Raw genomic sequence first — 20,327 nt, 5'->3', positions numbered from 1 at the left:
TGTTGGCCATTTAGTAAATCTACCCCATGGAATCTAAATTACAGATGGTTATATTCTTTCTTTTCCAGAAGGAATGTAGCCTTCTAAATATGACAACGGTAGGTGTTGCCCATAGTGATAAAGTATAATCTAGCTAGCATATATCTAGTATCTTCTATAAAATCATTATCTATAATCTGCTTGGTTGCTATTGGCAACATCTCCACTTGCCTTCTTTAGAAGGTTTTGTAAATCTCCCCCTTAGTCCTTGAGACCTCGCTACAAAATTTGCCCTTTCTAAAAATCTGAATTTTAGAATAATTGAAAAGTCACTCAAAAAAAAAGGAATTTAATACCTACCAGTAATTCCTTTTCTTGTATTCCGTAGGGGATACTGGGATGGTCTTAGTACCATGGGGTATAGATGGGGTCCATTGGAGCCTGGCACTTTAAAAATATTCAGAGTGTGCTGACTCCTCCCCTCTATGCCCCTCCTGCAGACTCAGTCTAGGAAAACTGTGCCCGAGAAGACGGACATACTTTGAAAGGAGGAAAATAGATAAGAAAGTGGTGAAAGAACAAACCATCACACAACATAACAAGATGATAGCAACGCTAACCACAACTTGAAAACAGGTACAGCAACAGCAGACCCAACCAAGAACAAACAAGAACAAAGCTTGCAGGAAAAACACGAAGCACAGAGGCGGGCACCAAGTATCCCCTACAGACTACAAGAAAAGGAATTACCAGTAGGTATTAAATTCCTATTTTCTCTAACGTCCTAGGGGATACTGGGATGGTCTTAGTACCATGGGGAATTCCCAAAGCTCCCAGACCAGGTGGGAGAGTAATGAGACCCCTGCAAAACCTATTGACCAAACTGAAGGTCCTCCCTGGCCAAGGTATCGAACTTGTAAAACTTTACGAACGTGTTCGAACCAGACCAAGAAGCTGCTCAGCATAACTGTAAAGCTGAGACACCACGGGCAGCCGCCCGTGAAGAACCCACTGACCGTGTGGTGTGGCCCCGAACAGATCTCGGCAGCGACAAGGATGCCAAAGAGTAAGCCTGTTGGATGGTCAGACAGATCCAATTAACAACAGACTACTTTGAAGTAGGGCATCCAATTTTGGTAGCGTCATAAAGAACAAAAAGCGAGTCAGAGTTCCTGTGATGAGCCGTCCTCCTGACATAAATCTTAAAAGCCCGAACCACCTCCAGGGACTTCGGCGTAACTGACGTGTCAAACACCACAGGAACCACTATCGGCTGATTGATTTCAAACGCTGACACCACATTAGGCAAAACCTGGGGGCGAGTCCTGAGTTCCACTCTATCCTAGTGGAACACCAGATAATGACTCTTACAGGATAAGGCCCCCAATTCCGATACATGCCTTGCAGAGTTCAAGGCTAATAACACAACAGTCTTCCAAGTCAAATACTTCATGTCCACCCTATGTAAAGGTTCACACCACTCTGATTGAAGAAAGGTCAGGACCAAATTGAGAGCCCATGGAGCCATGGGAGGCACAAAGGGCGGTTGAATGCGAAGGACACCTTTCAAGAACATCTGGACTTCCTGAATAACAGCCAATTGCTTCTGGAAGAAGATAGACAAGGCTGAGATTTGAACTTTAATGGAGCCTAAACGAAGGTCCATATCTACGCCTGCCTGCTGGAACCGGCCAAGATGAAAATCCACAGTAGAATACTGTCGACCCTCACACCAAGAAACATACTTCTTCCATATGCGGTGGTAATGCTTAGATGTTACCACTTTCCTGGCTCGGACCATAGTCGCGATAACCTTGGTGGGAAGTCCTTTCCTGGCTAAAATCTCCCGTTCAACTTCCATGCCGTCAAACAAAGCCACGGTAAGTCTGGATAGATGAATGGCCCTTGCAGAAGAAGATCTTCTTGAAGCGGCAGAGGCCAGGGTTCCTCGAGGGACATGGCCAGGAGGTCCGTATACCAGGCCCGTTGAGGCCAATCTGGGGCAAGCAGAATTGCCTATACACATTCCCTTTTTAGTCTTTTTAGAACTCTGGGAATGAGAGGAATCGGAGGAAACACATAGATGAACTGGTAAACCCATGGCGCCGTCAGAGCATCCACCGATGCATCCTGTAGATCCCTCGTCCTGGAACAGTAGCGACGCAGCTTCATGTTGAGCTGAGAAGCCATCATGTTGATCAGCAGGCAGCCCCACCGTTGAACCAACAGCTGAAACACCTGCGGGTGAAGGCCCCATTCCCTCGTGTGCAGATCGTGTCTGCTGAGGAAATCTGCTTCCCAGATGTCCACTCCCAGAATGACTATGGCTGACTTCCACCCAGAGAAGTATCCTGGACACCTCTCGCAGTGCGGCCCTGTTTTTTGTTCCTCCATGTCTGTTTATATACGCCACTGAAATGGCATTGTCCAACTGGACCTGAATGGCCTGATGTTGAAGGAGGTAAGAGGCCTGTAGAACTGCATTGTAAATCGCCCTGAGTTCCAGAAAGTTTGTTGGAAGAGAATTCTCCTGATGCGACCACCTTCCCTGAAATTGAGCCCTCTGGGTCCAGCACCCCAACCACGGAGGCTCACATCCGTTGTCAACAGACTCCAAGCCTGAATTCCGAACCGTCGACCTTCCACTAGGTGGGAGACCTGTAACCACCATAGCAGGGAAATCCTTGCCTTTGTTGAAAGGGATATCCTCTGGTGCATGTGGAGATGTGACCTTGACCATTTGTCCAGTAGATCCAGCTGGAATGGATGGGCATGGAATCTTCTGTATTGAATTGCCTTGTAGGAGCCCACCATCTTGCCTAGTAGGCGGATGCAAAGATGCACCGAGATCTTGTGTGGTTTCAGAATGGAATGAACCATAGACTGAATTGTCAAGGCTTTGTCCATAGGAAGGAACACTTTCTGAGACACTGTGTCCAGTATCATCCCCAGGAACTGTAGCCTCTGCAATGGTTTCAGGTGTGAATTCTGTAGATTGAAAATCCACCCGTGATTTGTGAGAAGTCGCGTAGTCAGGTCAATGCTTTCCAACAACCGAGTCCTGGACACAGCTTTGATGAGGAGATCGTTCAATTACGGGACGATGTTCACCCCCATGACGTGGCGTTGGAACATCATCTCCGCCATCACCTTCGTGAACACCCTTGGTGCCATGGAGAGACCAGAGGGCAAGGCCCGAAACTGGAAGTGGCTCTCCTGCAGTGCAAATCTGAGGTAAGCCAGATGAGGCGGCCAGATCGGGATGTGAAGGTACACATCCTTGATATCCAGGGATACCGGGAACTCCCCTTCTTCTAGGCCAGAAACCACAGCTCGCAGAGATTCTATTTTGAACTTGAACACACGTAGGAACGGGTTCAGAGATTTGAGGTTCAAGATAGGCCTCACAGAACCATCCGGTTTCGGTACCACGAACAGGCTTCAATAAAATCCCTTGTTTTGGAGCAGAGGAGGAACTGGAACAATAACCTGCGTCTGTAGCAGTTTTTGGATGGTGTCTTGCAAGGTAACTCTTGCTACAGGTGAAGCTGGTAAGCCTCACCTGAAGAATCTGTAAGAAGGGAGTGCTTGAAACCCCAACCGGTATCCTTGCGAGATTAGATCTCTCACCCAAGGGTCCAGGCAAGACTCTGCCCAAACCTGATCGAAGTATTGGAGTCGAGCACCCACCTGAAAGTCCCCCTGCAGTTGGGGCCAACCGTCACGCGGAGGGCTTCATTGAGGAAGAGACGGAATTCTGTTCCAGAGAACCAGCGGCCGCTGGTCTGCGAGATTTACCTCGATTTCCTCTAACTGCATTTGAGGCACCCCTGGCCCTGCCTCTAAATATGGCCACAAGAAAGGACTGTAGAGAGGGGCCGGGGTAAGCACGTCTAGCCAGAGGAGCCGCAGATGGCAGATAGGTGGACTTACCTGCAGTATCTTGTGAAATACATTTGTTTAGTTCCTCACCAAACACAGCCTCCCCCGTAAAGGGAAGGTTCTCAATGGCCCTTTTGGAATCAGCGTCCGCTGTCCACTGTCAGAGCCATAGTGCTCTGCGAGCAGACACCGCCATAGCCATAGAACGGGAATTAATTAGGCCAATCTCCTTGATAGCCTCACTCATGAAGTTAGCAGAATCCTAAATATGTTCCAGGAGTGTGAAAAGCTCATCCTGAGGCATAGTATAAAATCCCTCTATAAAATTACCAGTCCATTTAACAATGGCCCTTGTGATCCAATCACAAGCAATGGTGGGTCTCTGTACAACTCCCACTGCAGTGTAAATGGATTTGAGCATAGTTTCAATCTTACCATCAGCAGGGTCTTTCAAGGAGATACCACCAGGTACAGGCAGTACAATCTTACGTGACAGCCTGGACATTGAGGTATCCACAGCAGGAGGATTCTCCCACACCTTCCTATCTGCAGGGGGAAATGGGAAGGATGTTAGCAACCGCTTAGGAGTTTGAAATTTCTTGTCAGGTTTAACCCACGTCTCTTTAAAAAGTGTGTTTAATTCCTTTGAGACAGGAAAGGTGGCAGTAGATTTAGGTTTAACATTGAAAAATTACTCCTCATCAGGTTCTGTCTCCATATCAGGGATATTCAGGACCTCTCTAATAGAATATATAAGGGCTTCCACACCCTGAGATAGAGTATTGTCTCCCTTATCAACCTCAACTTCCCCCTCCTCCAAATCTGGCATTTCCTCATCAGAGTCAGACTGGAGCACATGGGATAGTGTGCGTTTCTGTGAAACCAGAAGTGGGGGTTGAGACGCAGGTCTGAGATCTGACGTGTGAATCAGAAAATCATCCATATATTTTTTAAACACTTTTCTACCTGGCAGTAGCCAGTTCAGATGATATGTTGAAAATCATGCCCTTAATTGAATTCAGCCATTCTGGTTCCTGTGTGCTGCTTCCCTGAGAAGGGAGACTGCACTGAGTACACATCAGAGATCCCCCTGGAGTAGGGGAAAACTTTGTGCTACAGGACTGACAAACAACTTTCTTGCCTGACATACTGTGCAGCAGAACACACACACACACACACACACACACACACACACACACACACACACACACCGTAGTGAAATAACACAGTAATCCAGAGAGCCTGGATGGGGTGAGACAGAGAGGGAGAAACCAGCTTTTACACTGTTGCCTCAATAGCTAAAGCAGTGCTTTGCCAGGCAGTAACTAGAACCTGTGATAAGGTAACTAGCTGTAACATAAAGTATATTGCTCCCCCCTACTTGGTACCAGTTTAAGGTGCTTCTGAAGGTCTTGGAGGAGCAGCGCTTCCCTGCTTGCAGCCTGGACTGTGATGCAGCAGGAAATGGCGCTTCTGAGCCGCTGGTCCCAATCTCCAGGAAGCACCGCCCCCTTAATTGCACGTGGTCCCCGTATTCTTTTTTATACTGGCAAGTCTCACAGATTTACAGAAAATGGAGTTCTAACCCCTTTTCTGTGTCAGCGCCAGTATGGCCATCTGCAGCACCGATTGACCACCACGCCCCTATGCGCCATGATAAAGCCTAATATTTATCTTACTTAAAACCCTTTAAGAGGTCAAAGAACACAGTACGCTATTGGCGTATGGTATACCGTAAGGGTACGCACGTTGCGTAACAATCGCTTAGCCGTAGTCGAGACACTCGAGCGTCACGTTCGCTTACGGCCAAGAGATCACAGGCAGGCACGCTATAGGCTGCCGACTAACGTAATGATACGCTATTAGCGTAGCGGACGCTCGGGACCACGAGGAGATCACCAGCGGTGCAGACGCTCACAATGTTAAACCTTTATAACTATACCATAAACAATGTATTTATGCAATAAACCCTTGTGCAGTGATAAGATGAAAATGCAACACAGTGTAAGATGGTTTGTACTAAAGCTGTTTGAGCGATAGAGATGCTCCTATTACCCACTGCAATATAATGAACACACACAATACCGGTCTAAGGGTCTAACGCCTTTTAAGGAAATGAATGAACGTTCAAAAAGAATAATACAATACAAGTCATACACTACCAATATAACATAGACTACCTAACCAGATAACTACACATGAAATACAATAGCAGTACAATAACTATATAAGAGAAACGAGAGAGAAAAGGGAGAAGAGAGAGAGAGAGATATATGGCTCACAATAACAAGAAAGACAATATGATTGCGGAGAAAACTTACGCTCAAGGGAAACAATCGCATGCGCCTCTGGATATCCAGCTCCCGATTATCAGCAATGAGAACCGTTGAAGAGAATAGAGAGCTGGCCCAGATCGGCTTGTCCTTTTATACCCTACACATAATACAGTACAATGGTCCCTATATTCTTATTGTTCATTGGACACAGGAATTCCTCTTCGCATTATAACAAAAGGTCATAGGTTGATTCATACAGGTGGGCTGTGACTATTTCCAACTGCTCAGGTGGGTGGGAAACTAGGTTTCCCGCCGCATGGATAATAAAGTGCAAATAATAGTAAATGTCCATAAACTTCTTATGTCCATAACTATTCGCACGAGCGATTAATCAGCTTCAAACCAACACCGGAATATTGCTAATTAAATACTCTTCCGATGGATACTAAACACCACTGTATAACCCTTGTCTGACCCTTCGTATCAAACAAAGAGGGATCTCTTTGTCTATGAACATGCTACATTAACTAAACTTTCAGATTCTATCAAAGGGACCATAATCTACAAAATACATTATATGGTGAAAATATGTTACGAACGAGTTGCCCGCTAGACGCACATAAACTTTACCGTAAATGCGCACACCGTGCGCCTGCGGGTGCACGCAACAGCGGGTATGCGCACGCACGGGAGAGCGCACGCATGCGCAGCGAGCACACATATGAGGTGCAAATATGGCAGTGTGCATCATGATATTTTTCTGACTTTGACAGTCCACCCTTTGGCAGTCACCAATAACTGCCACTTTCTAAAACATTTCAAAACGAGAAAAATATATGTCATGTGTTAATATTTCTATGGTTGGGTAGGGGAGGAGAGGAGAAGGTAGGAAAAGGGTATGACCTAGTGAGATAGCAGAAGCATGTGTGTATGAATCCATGTTTGGGGGGTCATGTATCATCGTGCCGTACATGTTTTAAAACAAGCTTCGAGGTATTGCGAAGTATACATTTGAATTCCTTCTTATCCCGTGGTACGGGTCTGTGGATGGGCTGTCAAACTTTACCGAGCTCTCTTCGGCTTTTGATTGAATGGGGGAGCACATTTTAGTTGATGATACATGAATGGGGGAATATGTGATTGCTGATATATGTGCCTGTATTCCCTATCGACTATGTGTGTGCTTTACCTGAAGGTTGTAGAGATGAAGATAAGAAACAATTATGGTAAATGCAGTGGTATTCTATGTCAGGTTAATGAACATTTGTCGGTTGAAGTCTTGTCCGGTGTCTGTTGAATGCAGTCTTCTTTGGGCTTTTGCCAAAAAGTGCGGGCAAAAAGCTTTGTCAATGTCCATAGACTTACAAAAGTGTTGGGCTAGCGTAAATTTAAAATTTCTAGGGAAACTGGGGGTCTATGGCATAGTTCATCAATTATCTGTGTACAAGGTTGTCAAAACTTCTTCTTTAATCCATCTGTTGTCTGTATACTGGATCGCCAAATTCCTCTTCCAAGTGGGTCTTTTTACCTTGGAGAAAAACGAGAAACAGGTGAAAGAAACGGACCGTAGAAATCACATTTTCATCACAACATTGTCTCTATCGTTGGGTCATAAATCAAATCCATTGGAATTATAATGTCCTCACTCCTTAAACTCATCACCTTAGTACTTCGTTTACACTTCGTTAAAGCCTGAACGCATCTAAATATCAAACCAATCGATATGACAACACCCAGGATACATAGAAGAAACTTCCCTACATCCATTATGACTCCTTGAGCCCATTCTCCTAAACCAGAGAACCAATTTCGCGGGTTCAACCATGACACCCAACTGGTCAGCTCATTACCCACAGCGGCAAGGGTGAGATTGTGTCTCCTGCGGAATTCCCACTTTAATTGGAGAATGTCGTCCATCTTTTGGTCTATGACCTCGATCGGGTCCTCGGTACTATTCGTAATATACGTGCAGCATTTCACGCCGTACTGCGTTGCCAGTGTGACACAATACCCACCCGTCACAGCTGTGAGATAATTGAGAATCATCTTATGCTGAACCAGTTCTGTTTTATAAGCTTGGAGCTCCCTTCCAGTATACCTGAATGTGTCGTCATACATTTCAGTGATATTGTCTAATAAATTTGCAAGCACAGATATATATTTATAATTTATCACTCCTCTGGCGGTACGAGTGATATCTAACGCGATTAGGAATTGAATCCCGGTGGATTCACTGATCAGGTCAGAGGCCGGATGCTCTGTTCTCTCTATCAGGTGCCGTTTAACGATGTGCTCGTAATGAGTGTGAGTATAAGGAGCTTGGGCACTGCGGTGAATATCTTTCATTTTAGTATGTGATACAGTCATTACCTCAGGCAGTACTTTTCCAATATAACACAACCCTTCTGAGTTTGGGGCAAGCCACTTATACGCCTTCCTCCCGCATATGAAATATGCATCATCGGGGAGAACATATGGGACGGAGTAGGACATAACCATATTACACATTTTCCATGTGAAATTTCCTAACCCTAATTCTCCCATCTGTCTAGTACACGTATCTGTTTGTATGATATGTGCACAGTATCCTGGTGATACCTCTCCAACTCTCATGATCCTATTTCCTAGGGTATACCTATATCGGAAATATTTTCCACTACCGGCTATGTGGCGTATAAGTTCTGTATCTGTTGGCATTCTATCGGCTCTGTATAAAAAAGGTCATGGTTTGGTTATTCCATGACACTTCCCAATTTCCCGGCTTTCGGGGATTGGAAATGTTAAAACATACTAGGGATCTATCCACATGATATTGGTGGAGCTTCAAACTAGGAGGACTGGAGATATTAAACCTCCTGTCCACCGGTCTCCCACCACTTAGCTCAAGTACCTCCCCTACCGTTAAAGGGAATGGTACTAATCCTGATTTGCTATGGCCTTGAGGTACTTGAGAGCATACCCAACAATCTGTCTGATTTAACACATTACCCACTAAGGAGTGATAGTCACTCAATGGATGCCGGTCCATGTGGATATTAAAACTGGACTGACATTTCTTGATGCACCCATCCTCAACTACATTGTCACAGAGCCTACAGATACAGTTTTCTTCAGCTAACAATCCTTCACAATTCCTTCTATGGTCAATGCTATCGGATCGTTTTCTGATACTCGCCTTTACTCGGAGATTATGTTGTTCTTGGAAATCTACGCCTCCATCTCTGTCATCAGAACCCATTCCAGAACCTCTCTTGACCTCCATGGTACTCTCGCCGGAACAGACTGCTCTGGTCAACATCATGGTCAACAGAAGAATCCGGATCACAGTCTCTTGGGGCAAGTCCATCTTATAGGAGGAAATGGAGAAGAATGAGAAGGAGGAAAGAAATAATTGAGGGAGATGGGATGGGAAGTGGAGAAAAACAATAAAAGGGAACAGGGGATCGACAACTGCCTCCGATCTTATTATTTTCAATGCTCAGGTGCCGTCACAGTTCTCCTGAAACAGACACTCCAGTGATACAACTTCCTATACCGTCTGTTCTTTATCACGAGACCTCTCTGGATCAGCAACCTTCTTACAATGGGACGAATGAACCCAAGTCTCTCTCTCGGCAACCTTCAATGCTGTCGTGCTAATCAATAAGACTTGGTATGGTCCTTCCCATCTGTCAATAAGGCAACCTGAGCGTAGAAAATTCCGTATCATTACATAATCCCCAGGTTCAATGTCATGACAATTACTATCTGGCAAATCAGGAATCACTAACTTCAGATTGTCATTTTGATTCCTTAGCTGTTTACTCATGTTAACCAGGTATTTTACAGTCACTTCATTGTTACACTTCAAATCATCCTGAGGGTTAATCATAACATGCGGTTGTCGACCAAACAAGATTTCAAAGGGGGACAGATTAAGAGGGGACCTGGGAGTGGTTCTGATGCTGTATAGTACAATGGGTAAAGCTTCTGGCCATGTCAATCCTGTTTCTGCCATAACTTTGCTCAATTTATTTTTAATAGTGCTGTTCACTCTTTCCACCTTCGCACTCGCCTGGGGGCGATATGGAGTGTGCAGCTTACTATCAATTCCCATCAACTTACACATTCCTTGAAAGACATCACCTGTAAAATGGGTACCCCTATCACTTTCAATTATTCTAGGGATACCATATCTACACACAAATTCCTGCACAATTTTCTTAGCAGTAAACATAGCGGTATTTGTGGCAGCAGGAAATGCTTCGACCCAATTTGAGAACACATCTATACAAACAAGTACATATTTCAAATTTCGACCAGGGGGTAATTGTATAAAGTCAATCTGTATTACCTGAAAAGGGCCGCCTGTAGGTGGGATATGAGATGGTTCTGTTGGTATTGCCTTTCCGATATTCTTCCTCAAACAGGTAAGGCATGACATTGCTCTCTTACCTGCATGAGATGAAAATCCTGGGGCGCACCAATATGCTCTTACCAACTTGCACATTCCCTCCTTGCCCAGATGAGTCAGCCCGTGTGCTGCCTCAGCTAAACATGGAAGATATGCTCTGGGGGCCACTGGTTTACCCTGTCCATCTGTCCAGAGTCCTGAGGACTCCTGGCCATATCCTTTTGCCTTCCAGACTGCCTTTTCCTGTGTGGAACACAAATTTTGCATTTCACACAACTTCTGTGTGTTGATGGTATTAAATACCATCAGTTGTGTGGTGTCTGTCTGTCTGGGGGTACCAGCTGCTAACTTAGCAGCTTCGTCTGCTCGGCTGTTACCAAGTGATACTGGGTCCTGGCTATATGTGTGTGCTTTACACTTGATAACAGCCACTCTGTCGGGTTCCTGTATCGCTGTTAGAAGCCTTTTGATGTAAGCTGCATGCGCTATCGGTGTACCAGCTGCCGTCATGAAATTTCTGAGGTGCCATAGGGCTCCGAAATCATGGACTACCCCGAAGGCATATCTAGAATCGGTGTAGATATTGGCTGACTTGCCCTTAGCCAATTCACATGCTCTGGTTAGGGCGACCAGTTCAGCAACCTGGGCTGAGTGAGGTGGGCCTAGCGGTTCTGCTTCTATGGTGCCTTGGTCATCTACGACTGCGTATCCAGTACACAAGTCTCCCGAGTCTGACTGTCTGTGACAACTACCGTCAGTGTAGAAAGTAAAATCTACATCTTCCAGTGGGTTGTCACTGATGTCAGGCCTTGCCGTGAAATTTTGGGTCAAATATTCCATACAATCATGTGTGTCATCCTTTGTATTAAATCCTCCTTCCCCACCACTCTCATCCTCCACCCTTTGTGCCTGTCCAGGCACACCTGGGAGATATGTTGCAGGATTTAATGCACTGCATCTCCTTATGGTGATGTTTACGGGGGCCATTAGTGCCAATTCCCATCTTGTAAACCGCGCTGATGAGACGTGCCTGGTTTGGGCAGAATTTAGCAAGGCTGACACTGCATGTGGTGTATGAATTGTGAGGTTGTGACCTAACACTACATCTTCGCTTTTTGTAACTAGCAATGCTATCGCAGCGACACTTTGCAAGCATGTGGGGAGGGATCGCGCTACCGTGTCTAGCTGAGCGCTGTAGTATGCTACCGGCCTGCTGGTACCACCGTGCTTCTGGGTTAGGACGCCTGCCGCGCAACCAGCACTTTCTGTGCCGTACAGCTCAAAGGGTTTCCCATAGTCTGGCATACCTAATGCTGGCGCCTGCGTTAGGCACTGTTTAAGTCCCTCAAATGCCATCTCGGATTCGTCTGTATGCGAAATCCGATCAGGTTTGTTTGATGAGACCATCTCCTGCAAAGGTAATGCCAGAATGGAAAATCCTGGGATCCAGTTACGGCAATACCCACACATTCCTAAAAACGTTCTGATCTGTTGCTGGGTTTGTGGCAGAGTCATGTCTCTAATTGCTTGAATTCTATCAGCGGTCAGGTGTCTCAGTCCTTGTGTTAGACAGTGTCCCAGATATTTTACTTTAGGCTGGCATAATTGCAACTTGTCTTTGGAAACCTTGTGTCCTGTGTCTGAAAGATGAAACAGGAGCTGTTTCGTATCCTTCAGGGACGCTTCCAGTGAATCTGAACACAGTAGTAAATCGTCTACGTACTGTATCAATATTGATCCACTCTCTGGTTGGAAAGACTGTAAACAATCATGCAGAGCCTGGGAAAATATACTTGGACTGTCTATGAAACCTTGTGGTAATCGAGTCCATGTGTATTGGACTCCTCTGTATGTGAATGCAAACAAATATTGGCTGTCAGGATGCAGGGGTACCGAGAAAAAGGCGGAGCAGAGGTCAATAACAGTGAAAAATTTTGCAGTGGGAGGGATCTGCATAAGGATGACAGCTGGATTTGGCACTACGGGGAATTGACTCTCAACTATTTTGTTAATCCCCCTTAGATCCTGCACTAGCCTGTAACCCCTCCCCCCACTCTTTTTCACAGGGAAGATGGGACTATTGGCAGTGCTGGATGTTCTTACCAGAATGCCCTGCTGTAGCAAGCGCTCTATTACTGGGTAAACTCCTAACTCCACCTCTGGCTTCAGAGGGTATTGTGGGATTTTTGGAGCTATCCTACCATCTTTTACTTGCACAACTACTGGAGCTACGTTTGCCATTAATCCAGTGTCTTGTCCATCTTTAGTCCACAGTGACTCTGGTATTTGGGATGTCATTTCTTCTACCTGGGATGGATTCCTATTTAATATAACAGTGTGGGACATTAATTTTGATGGGGAGTCTAACATGTCTCGCACTTCCTGAGCGTGATTCTCAGGTATGTCTAAGAATACACCTTCAGGAGTACAATAAATGACGCACCCCATTTTACACTATAAATCTCTTCCCAGGAGATTAGTCGGTGCCGATGCCGCCAGCAAAAAGGAATGCTTGGTATGCAAAGGCCCTATTGTAATCTCTGCTGGTTTGCTAACAGGGTAGTGCTGGACTACTCCCGTTACTCCCATGGCTGGAATTGTCTTACCAGTGGTTCTCATGCCCACTGTCGAATTTATCACTGATTTGGCCGACCCCGTATCTACAAGGAAGTTTAATGATTTACCAGCTACATCAATTGTGACCTCGGGTTCACTTCCAAGGCTTGCAATCAATTTCACTGGCTGCAGATTACAGGTATGGCCACACCCCTATTGGGTATGGTGACCTCCCTGAATCGCGCTGGCAGCAACTACTTGAGAAGGGGGTAACTGGGAACTACCCGAGACCTGCCAGTCTCTTTTTGGGGGATACCTTTTTGTTTCCCCTGCATGTGGCTCATGACTCCGTCTCTGCGGTCCCTGATCCCAATTTCGTGTGTCATGTCGTTGTCTAGGGGGTTGATATGATTTTTGTATGTTTTTCACTTTACAGTCTCGTGCAAAATGTCCCTCTCTATGACAGGAATAACAAGTTACCACATTTGACTTACCCACAGAGTTTGGAGATTTATACAAAGGTTGCCTTGTGGTCAGGGCCTGTATACTTACGGCCATTAACTTATCACTTTGTGACTCCCTGTGCCTGGTGATATTGCGATCATGATCAACAGCTGCCTCTCTCAAAGTAGCCACCGACAGACCTCGCCAACATGGTTGCGTGGTCTGTACCCTTGTCTTTAATGCTTCTTTTAAACCATCCATTAACACAGATACTGCTACTTCTCTATGATTTACATTTGTTTTGATGTCTTCAATGCCTGTGTATTTAGCCATTTCTAGTAATGCCCTGTGAAAATAGTCAGCAGCTGTTTCTGACTCCTTTTGTTTAATGGAGAAAATCTTGTTCCATTTGACAACAGCTGGGAAATACTCTTTTAACTGTAAATTTATTCTCTTTACAATGTCTTGGTTGTACACATCCGTAAGGGGTACATCCTCATCTAATTTACAGTCAGCTAAGAATTGTGCTGGGTCGACATTGGAGGGTAAACATGCCCTCAGCAATATCTGCCAGTCTTTGTTATTGGGCTCTACAGTATTCCCTAGATCTCTGATGTATTTCTGACTAGCAACTAGATCTTTTCTAGGATCAGGGAATTCAGACACTATTGATCTTAATTCCATTCGGGAAAATGGGCAGTGCATGGCAATGTTTCTGACAGGAGTGATTCCTGAAGTGTCAGTTTTCCCATTTGGCACTGCTATTACCCTAACGGGATTAAGTCTACTTACATCGTTCTGAATAGATTCTACAGCTTGTGGTGAAATGGTTTCAGCATAGTGTATGGTGCCGTACTTACCTGTTGATACGACCTCACCTGTCCCTCCGCTAGGGGCCTTTGATACTAATCTTACGGGTTGGGCCGTGCCCACTGCTGTTTCTGATATGGTGGCTGCTAGAGAGAGCGACGATATTGTTGCCGATTCGTCCTCTTGATCACACTCCTGGGGAAAGTTTAAAACAGGGTACAACTTGCACGGGTTAATATTTGCATTAGTTAACTTATTAACATTATCCTTAACATTTATACAGTTGCTAAGTGCCTGTTTATTGCACCCTAGTGCGTCATTCTCCGCAACCAATTTCTCTCCTGATATATATGGTGGCGGCGGTGCCGTGGCTATCAGTTTCTTGATAGGGTTAGATCCCGCCGCCTGAGCCAATCCTCTCTGTATTTCACCCTCCTGTTGCCATAACTGTAAATAATCATAATGTTTGATCCGTCTCTTTGTTGATTTAATGAGACATATCCTTCTCCTTAGATTTAGTAACACATCTGGGCTAAAGCTGCCTACTCTTGGGAACTTCTCCCCGTCATGTACAGTCATTCTTTCCCATTCATCACATAAAACCTCTGTGTGTGAACCGTATTTTTCACACATTACATACCTTGCCTACCCGATTGGTTGGTTTACTGAATCAACCCGAACCGAGGTTGATCGCCCCCTACCTGAACAACTGGCCCCCATAACTTGCAGGTGTTGCTTTCACTACCTCTGACCTTCAATCAGGGTCTTCAGCGAACCCTTACAAAAACCAAGATGTTCAAGATAGGCCGACGGTGGCGGTTTACCGAGTACCCCACTCACTCGCCCACGCCGACCAATACGCCCACACACTGCCTTAGCGCTGGCATACTCGACCCAGGGCCCCTGCGACCTGAACCGCTATTTACTGGAACATGTGAGGGTGATCCGCAGAGCACTTACTCTTTCCAGTAACTATTGGTTGCTGGATAGTTCCTGAGTGACCAGCGAACCTCCCTTAAAATAAAAAATTACACAAATCACGTTAGAATGTACAAATAGCGTTTATGACCCCTTTCGTACGCAAATGGTACTGGGTCAAATTACTAACTAATGCACACAATTACGTGCGGTACAATCAGTCTGCACATAAGCAACTAATCTTATGTGCGGAGCGACCAGTGGAATCGAAAATTATGGCTGCGAATTCCTTCAGCCTGAGCTTCAATGGCCTATATGGGTTCTGCACCAACCCTTCCTGGTGTTGTGCTCTTTACCTATTTATAGCGGACTTCCTTGTCTGCTGTACCTGGACCTCCTGGTCTGTTCTGGACCTCCTGGTCTGTGCTACAGTAGACCTCCTGGTCTGCTATACTCTAATGCTCAAATTTTTTTATGTTTAACAAGGGATGCCTCCCTAGCCACCATGCACGTCACTTACATGTATGTACCTCACGAGAACTCGACTTCTTGTGGTTCAATCCAAAAATTGTAAAAGCATATATATGCAAACACTCACTCACCACATGTACACTTTACTTTTGTTTCTATTTCTATTTCTGCGCAGAAATTTCTTTCCTTTAGACCAGATGAGTCGTAAATTTTGAGAAGGATCTTATTAGTTTAAATTTCGGATACTAAAATTGACTTGCTCTATTTATCGCGTTGCCACCTTTTCGCCTGTTAAAATAACACTATCGTGTGATTTGTTACGTGGGCGTACCCAGATGCTCTGTTGCGTAATATACGCTGCGTGCGTCGGCCTTTGGGTTGCGTACGCGAGTCTCAGTCTTTTGTTAGAGACACGTGTATGCAAGGCAGGTATCCACCGTAACACAATTAACACGTTTATCAATGTAGGTGATCCTCGATCATCTACCGAGCACCACACAAGTCTCTCCTTGTATCTTAGGCAAAGCTGTGTGCGTGCTTTACAAATTACCCCTTAAATGTATTACCTTTACTCTTTAACTACTGATAGCAACAAATCTTTCTTAGCCCGTTAACAATTGTGAAATGGCAAACAGGAGAGTGATATGAAAATACACGAATGAAAAGAAATGCAGATATATGCGTGCGTGCGTACGCAAGACAGAAATAAACAGTTTAAAAGACACTAGCGTATTGTTCTTACCTCCGGTTCCGGATTCCTTCAGCACCCTTTACTAAGCGAAGCAGACACTTATCCAGACAGCACTACGAGGAATATGACCTCCCGCCCTTTGCTGATGGATAATGTCTGCTGAAATTACCTAGTGCAGATATGTGAAGGACGGACGAGCCGCCAATTGATAAAGCCTAATATTTATCTTACTTAAAACCCTTTAAGAGGTCAAAGAACACAGTACGCTATTGGCGTATGGTATACCGTAAGGGTACGCACGTTGCGTAACAATCGCTTAGCCGTAGTCGAGACGCTCGAGCGTCACGTTCGCTTACGGCCAAGAGATCACAGGCAGGCACGCTATAGGCTGCCGACTAACGTAATGATACGCTATTAGCGTAGCGGACGCTCGGGACCACGAGGAGATCACCAGCGGTGCAGACGCTCACAATGTTAAACCTTTATAACTATACCATAAACAATGTATTTATGCAATAAACCCTTGTGCAGTGATAAGATGAAAATGCAACACAGTGTAAGATGGTTTGTAATAAAGCTGTTTGAGCGATAGAGACGCTCCTATTACCCACTGCAATATAATGAACACACACAATACCGGTCTAAGGGTCTAACGCCTTTTAAGGAAATGAATGAACGTTCAAAAAGAATAATACAATACAAGTCATACACTACCAATATAACATAGACTACCTAACCAGATAACTACACATGAAATACAATAGCAGTACAATAACTATATAAGAGAAACGAGAGAGAAAAGGGAGAAGAGAGAGAGAGAGATATATGGCTCACAATAACAAGAAAGACAATATGATTGCGGAGAAAACTTACGCTCAAGGGAAACAATCGCATGCGCCTCTGGATATCCAGCTCCCGATTATCAGCAATGAGAACCGTTGAAGAGAATAGAGAGCTGGCCCAGATCGGCTTGTCCTTTTATACCCTACACATAATACAGTACAATGGTCCCTATATTCTTATTGTTCATTGGACACAGGAATTCCTCTTCGCATTATAACAAAAGGTCATAGGTTGATTCATACAGGTGGGCTGTGACTATTTCCAACTGCTCAGGTGGGTGGGAAACTAGGTTTCCCGCCGCATGGATAATAAAGTGCAAATAATAGTAAATGTCCATAAACTTCTTATGTCCATAACTATTCGCACGAGCGATTAATCAGCTTCAAACCAACACCGGAATATTGCTAATTAAATACTCTTCCGATGGATACTAAACACCACTGTATAACCCTTGTCTGACCCTTCGTATCAAACAAAGAGGGATCTCTTTGTCTATGAACATGCTACATTAACTAAACTTTCAGATTCTATCAAAGGGACCATAATCTACAAAATACATTATATGGTGAAAATATGTTACGAACGAGTTGCCCGCTAGACGCACATAAACTTTACAGTAAATGCGCACACCGTGCGCCTGCGGGTGCACGCAACAGCGGGTATGCGCACGCACGGGAGAGCGCACGCATGCGCAGCGAGGACACATATGAGGTGCAAATATGGCAGTGTGCATCATGATATTTTTCTGACTTTGACAGCCATCTGAACCGGGCACACGCTAACCGGGACTTCGGTTCCTGTACTCACCATCCAGCGTCTTCAGCTCTGTTTGGGGTGGCGGCATGCTGTTGGAGTGTGCGCTCACCCTGTGGGCGAGCGAAACAACACCTCCGGAGCTTGTGTCCTGTCAGCGGGGATCCGGACCATTAACCCATCAAGAGGTTGGTACCGGTTTCCCCCCCTAGGTCCCACAACGCAGGCAGACTGGTGCCAACCAGTGCTGCCTGAAAATAGCAAACAAAAATAACGTTTTTGAAGAAAACTCTCTGGAGCTCCAGAGATTGCACTGAGTCTGGTGGAGGGGCATAGAGGGCAGAAGCCAGCACACTCTGAAGATTTTTTAAAGTTCCAAGGCTCCAGTGGACCCCATCTATACCCCATGGTACTAAGACCATCCCAGTATCCCCTAAGACGTTAGAGAAATATCTTATTTTCTTGTGATGCTTGTTCTACCCTAAATGCTATTTAGGATCAAGCAATTATTTCTTTTTTTTTTTAACCATTAACATGTGTGTCACTAGACCTTTGCATATGTCATAATACGTTCCTTCATCATTCGTATATTTAAAATACTTTATAATGCAATTTCTTACTATGAGTTGTGGTGGGAAAATCAGCTCTTGTGTTGGGTCTAGAGGCACGAAACTGTCTTCCTGGAACAATCCTGTACAAATCTGCAGAAGAAAGAAATTGATACTGGTACAAAAAAATACTATGAGAATGTCGGCGCATTTGGCGGTGCCGCCAGGCACCACAGTGGTGGTTATCCGTAGCCACCATCCCCTGTGTCCTTAGCCCCAACTGCCACCCCCTTTGATTAGCCGTAGCCGACACCCCCTGTGTCCTTAGCCCTTGCCACCACCCCAGGCTGGTTAGGGTTAGGGTAGGGGGCAGGGGAGAGGTAGATTAATTACCCCCTCCCCTGTCGGCATTCTAAATGTTGGGATGCCGGGGTCGGTCATGTGACCACCGGCAACACGAACACTGGCATTTAGTATCACAATTGTTACATTATAGCAGGGGTTAAGCCCATGACCACAGAAGGACGCGGTTTCAGCTTGGTGAATGCTTCGGACCTACCTACCTACCTCCTATTTGGACTGGACAATAGAAAGATTCTGGACAGTCCAGAATGTGCTACTAACAATGAAAGTTTTTGTCTGGTGAGCTATTAGCTGCACTGAAATACAAACACAAAATCCTTTTCTGGATACTGTGTAATCAAATCTAGTGAGAGTCACACTATCCTGATTATACTATCAGGTAATATGGAGGGGGGAAATATAATAAGTTGAAGCGTACAGCATGTAAATAACAGCAATTAAACATAAAGTAATGAGAGCAGGATCTTACATCTGCTGAAGTAGAGTTGTGCGTTTCGTCCAGCCCATTTACACCATTCCTCAGGCTTGTGTCTCCATTCTCAGAGCAAGTTCCATTTGCCTTCAGCTGGCAGCAATCTGTTTTCTTTAGAGACAAGCTAATTACTTTACTTATCTTTGGATACATTATATAGATAGAAGTATTAAAAAGAAAGCCCATCTGAAAGATATTGGTGGCAGCGGTGGGATATTCACAGGCGGTGCGCCAATTCAGGAAATACTATTTACTCAGGTGTGGACTAGCTGCAGCAAGGCGGAACACAGTAAATGATCATGTGTAGGGGCCAGGTGGTGGCAGTGACTTAACCTTTATTTATTTATGTATTATTTATTATCAGTTTCTTATATAGAGCAGCAAATTCCGTTGCGCTTTACAATTGGACACAATGATACAACAAAACTGGGTAATAAACAAACAGTCAGAGGTAGGAAGGCCCTGCTCGCAAGCTTACAATCTATAGGACCTTTCAATGCAGCAGGATTGTAAGAGCCTAAGAGGGCATAATTATAGCTCCCGGTGGCGAATTAAACCCAGTCTGGTTGGTCTATGACCACTGTACCAGGCGGCACAGTAAGCCCACAATACTCACCCACTAAAAACTACTGCGGGTCTATTTCTTCTCTACCTCAGTATCCTGACACGTAGTATCCTGCCACAGACATGTATGCCCCAGCAGTTGCTACAACTGATAATCAATACCGGGACTTGGGTAGTGCCACCATGAGATCTTTCGGGCACCGGTACTGAGGCCTTGACCATATTTTGAATTCCAGAACATCACATACTGCGCAGCACTGTAGGGGCTGATTGCAACGCCTCCCCGGATTAAGCCATGCCCCCTCAGTAGCCAGGCCCGATGCCAATCTCTACAGCCCTGTCTTCACCCATTATAGATACGCCA

At 45.1% G+C, this 20,327-nt stretch overlaps 1 protein-coding gene across 1 annotated transcript in view; it reads right to left on the bottom strand.

Annotated features, from left to right (window-relative positions):
- Positions 1-20,327, bottom strand: part of LOC134944339 (aldehyde oxidase-like) — a 145,370-nt gene that overhangs the window by 98,717 nt on the left and 26,326 nt on the right. The window contains exons 7-8 of the mRNA XM_063932921.1: positions 19,397-19,510; positions 18,637-18,717 (exon numbers count right to left, since the gene is read on the bottom strand). Coding sequence (XP_063788991.1) covers positions 18,637-18,717; positions 19,397-19,510 — 195 coding nt within the window. The remainder of the gene's footprint in view (positions 1-18,636; positions 18,718-19,396; positions 19,511-20,327) is intronic.

Source organism: Pseudophryne corroboree, chromosome 7, assembly GCF_028390025.1.
Source record: "Pseudophryne corroboree isolate aPseCor3 chromosome 7, aPseCor3.hap2, whole genome shotgun sequence".
Lineage (NCBI taxonomy): Eukaryota > Metazoa > Chordata > Amphibia > Anura > Myobatrachidae > Pseudophryne > Pseudophryne corroboree.
The sequence above is the reverse complement of the archived record's forward strand: the minus strand, read 5'-3'. Positions and strand labels throughout refer to the sequence as shown.